Source organism: Macrobrachium rosenbergii, chromosome 45 (assembly GCF_040412425.1).
Source record: "Macrobrachium rosenbergii isolate ZJJX-2024 chromosome 45, ASM4041242v1, whole genome shotgun sequence".
NCBI classification, from domain to species: Eukaryota; Metazoa; Arthropoda; class Malacostraca; order Decapoda; family Palaemonidae; genus Macrobrachium; species Macrobrachium rosenbergii.
In genome coordinates this window covers 10,797,308-10,798,601 of record NC_089785.1, presented here as the reverse complement: position 1 = coordinate 10,798,601, position 1,294 = coordinate 10,797,308, and the positions used below count along the sequence as shown (strand labels likewise).

Genomic DNA, 1,294 nt, shown 5'->3' with positions numbered 1-1,294 from the left:
CCCAACTCTTCAACTTTTTAATAAAGAGAAAGCTGACAATTGCCTTCAGATTCGTTTGAATAGGTAACTTGTTACAGTTACTCTATGAATTACAAATAAATATTGACCCTTTCCACAGGACATTCATCAGAGTTAAAGCCTTGATTATACTGATGCACGTATTTTCAAGTCATTGATGTTCAAATTTTATTTTATATGATACATATCTATATAAATCCTTTCCTTCATATAGGCCTTGCCACCGTGTTGCAGCAGCCTTGAGGATGAAAGTGGGGACGGTGCATTCGACTGTGTATCGCAGGTCTAGGCCACGGCCCGTCACACCACAACGCCTCCAGCACAGCCTATCTTTGACAGTTTCTCTGTAGGAGCCATACTTCGGCACATCCATACAAAGTTTGTTGCCATGCAGGCTTTTACTCTCGCATCCCTGGCACAGAACCTGAAGGAAGAAAGTATCATCCCTGAAGGTACCTCAAAGATTTCGCTATGGCGCTTACTCCACAAAATGGGAATCGAGTATAAGACCACTCAGCGCAAGATGTATGTCAGGAAGGAGTCGATTGACATCATGTGCCAAAGGATACGTTCCCTGCGGGACCTTCAAAGACACAGGGAAGACGGCAGGGAGGTAGGGTACCTGGATGAAACTTGGTTCACAACCAGAATGAGTCATAACATGGAATGGGTGGATACCACACAGCCAAATACCAGTGCCAATTACAGCCGTCAGGTGCCACCAGGAGAGGGGGAACGATTCGTGGTAGTCGCAGGTGGTACAGCCGATGGCTTCATTGAGGGCTCCTTCCTCTGCTTCCCTGCTAAAAATACCAGCGGCGACTACCACGGGGAAATAAATGGCGAAATGTTCCTACGGTGGCTAACAACTCAGCTCCTGCCACTCCCAGAGGAGCCTTCGGTATTAGTGATGGACAATGCTCCATACCATAGTATAATGACTGAAGAGAGTCGTTGTCCCACCACTGCTACCAGGAAATCTGACCTCATGGAATGGTTACAGCGCAGAAATAATTATATCCTTCCCGCAGCATGCTACAAGACCAGAACTCCTCTACATATGCCGTCAAAATAGGCCAGAGCCTGAGTGCAAGGTAGATAACACCATTCGGGAATGGGGTCACGAAATCGTCCGCCTGCCGCCCGCACATCCCGAGCTCAATGCAATGGAGCAGGTGTGGGGACACATGAAACGATACGTGCGCTCCTCACCCAACGTTTCACCCTGAGCAGACCTGCAGGGCAGATTGGAGGAAGCAAGGCTCTCTGTCACTGG

At 48.1% G+C, this 1,294-nt stretch overlaps 1 protein-coding gene across 1 annotated transcript; it reads left to right on the top strand.

The window, feature by feature from the left end:
- Positions 1 to 406: 406 nt before the first annotated feature.
- On the top strand, positions 407 to 1,093 carry LOC136829932 (uncharacterized). Its single transcript, XM_067089106.1, has one exon. The coding sequence runs from the start codon at positions 407 to 409 to the stop codon at positions 1,091 to 1,093; it is 687 nt and encodes a 228-aa protein (XP_066945207.1).
- The last annotated feature ends 201 nt before the right edge of the window (positions 1,094 to 1,294 follow it).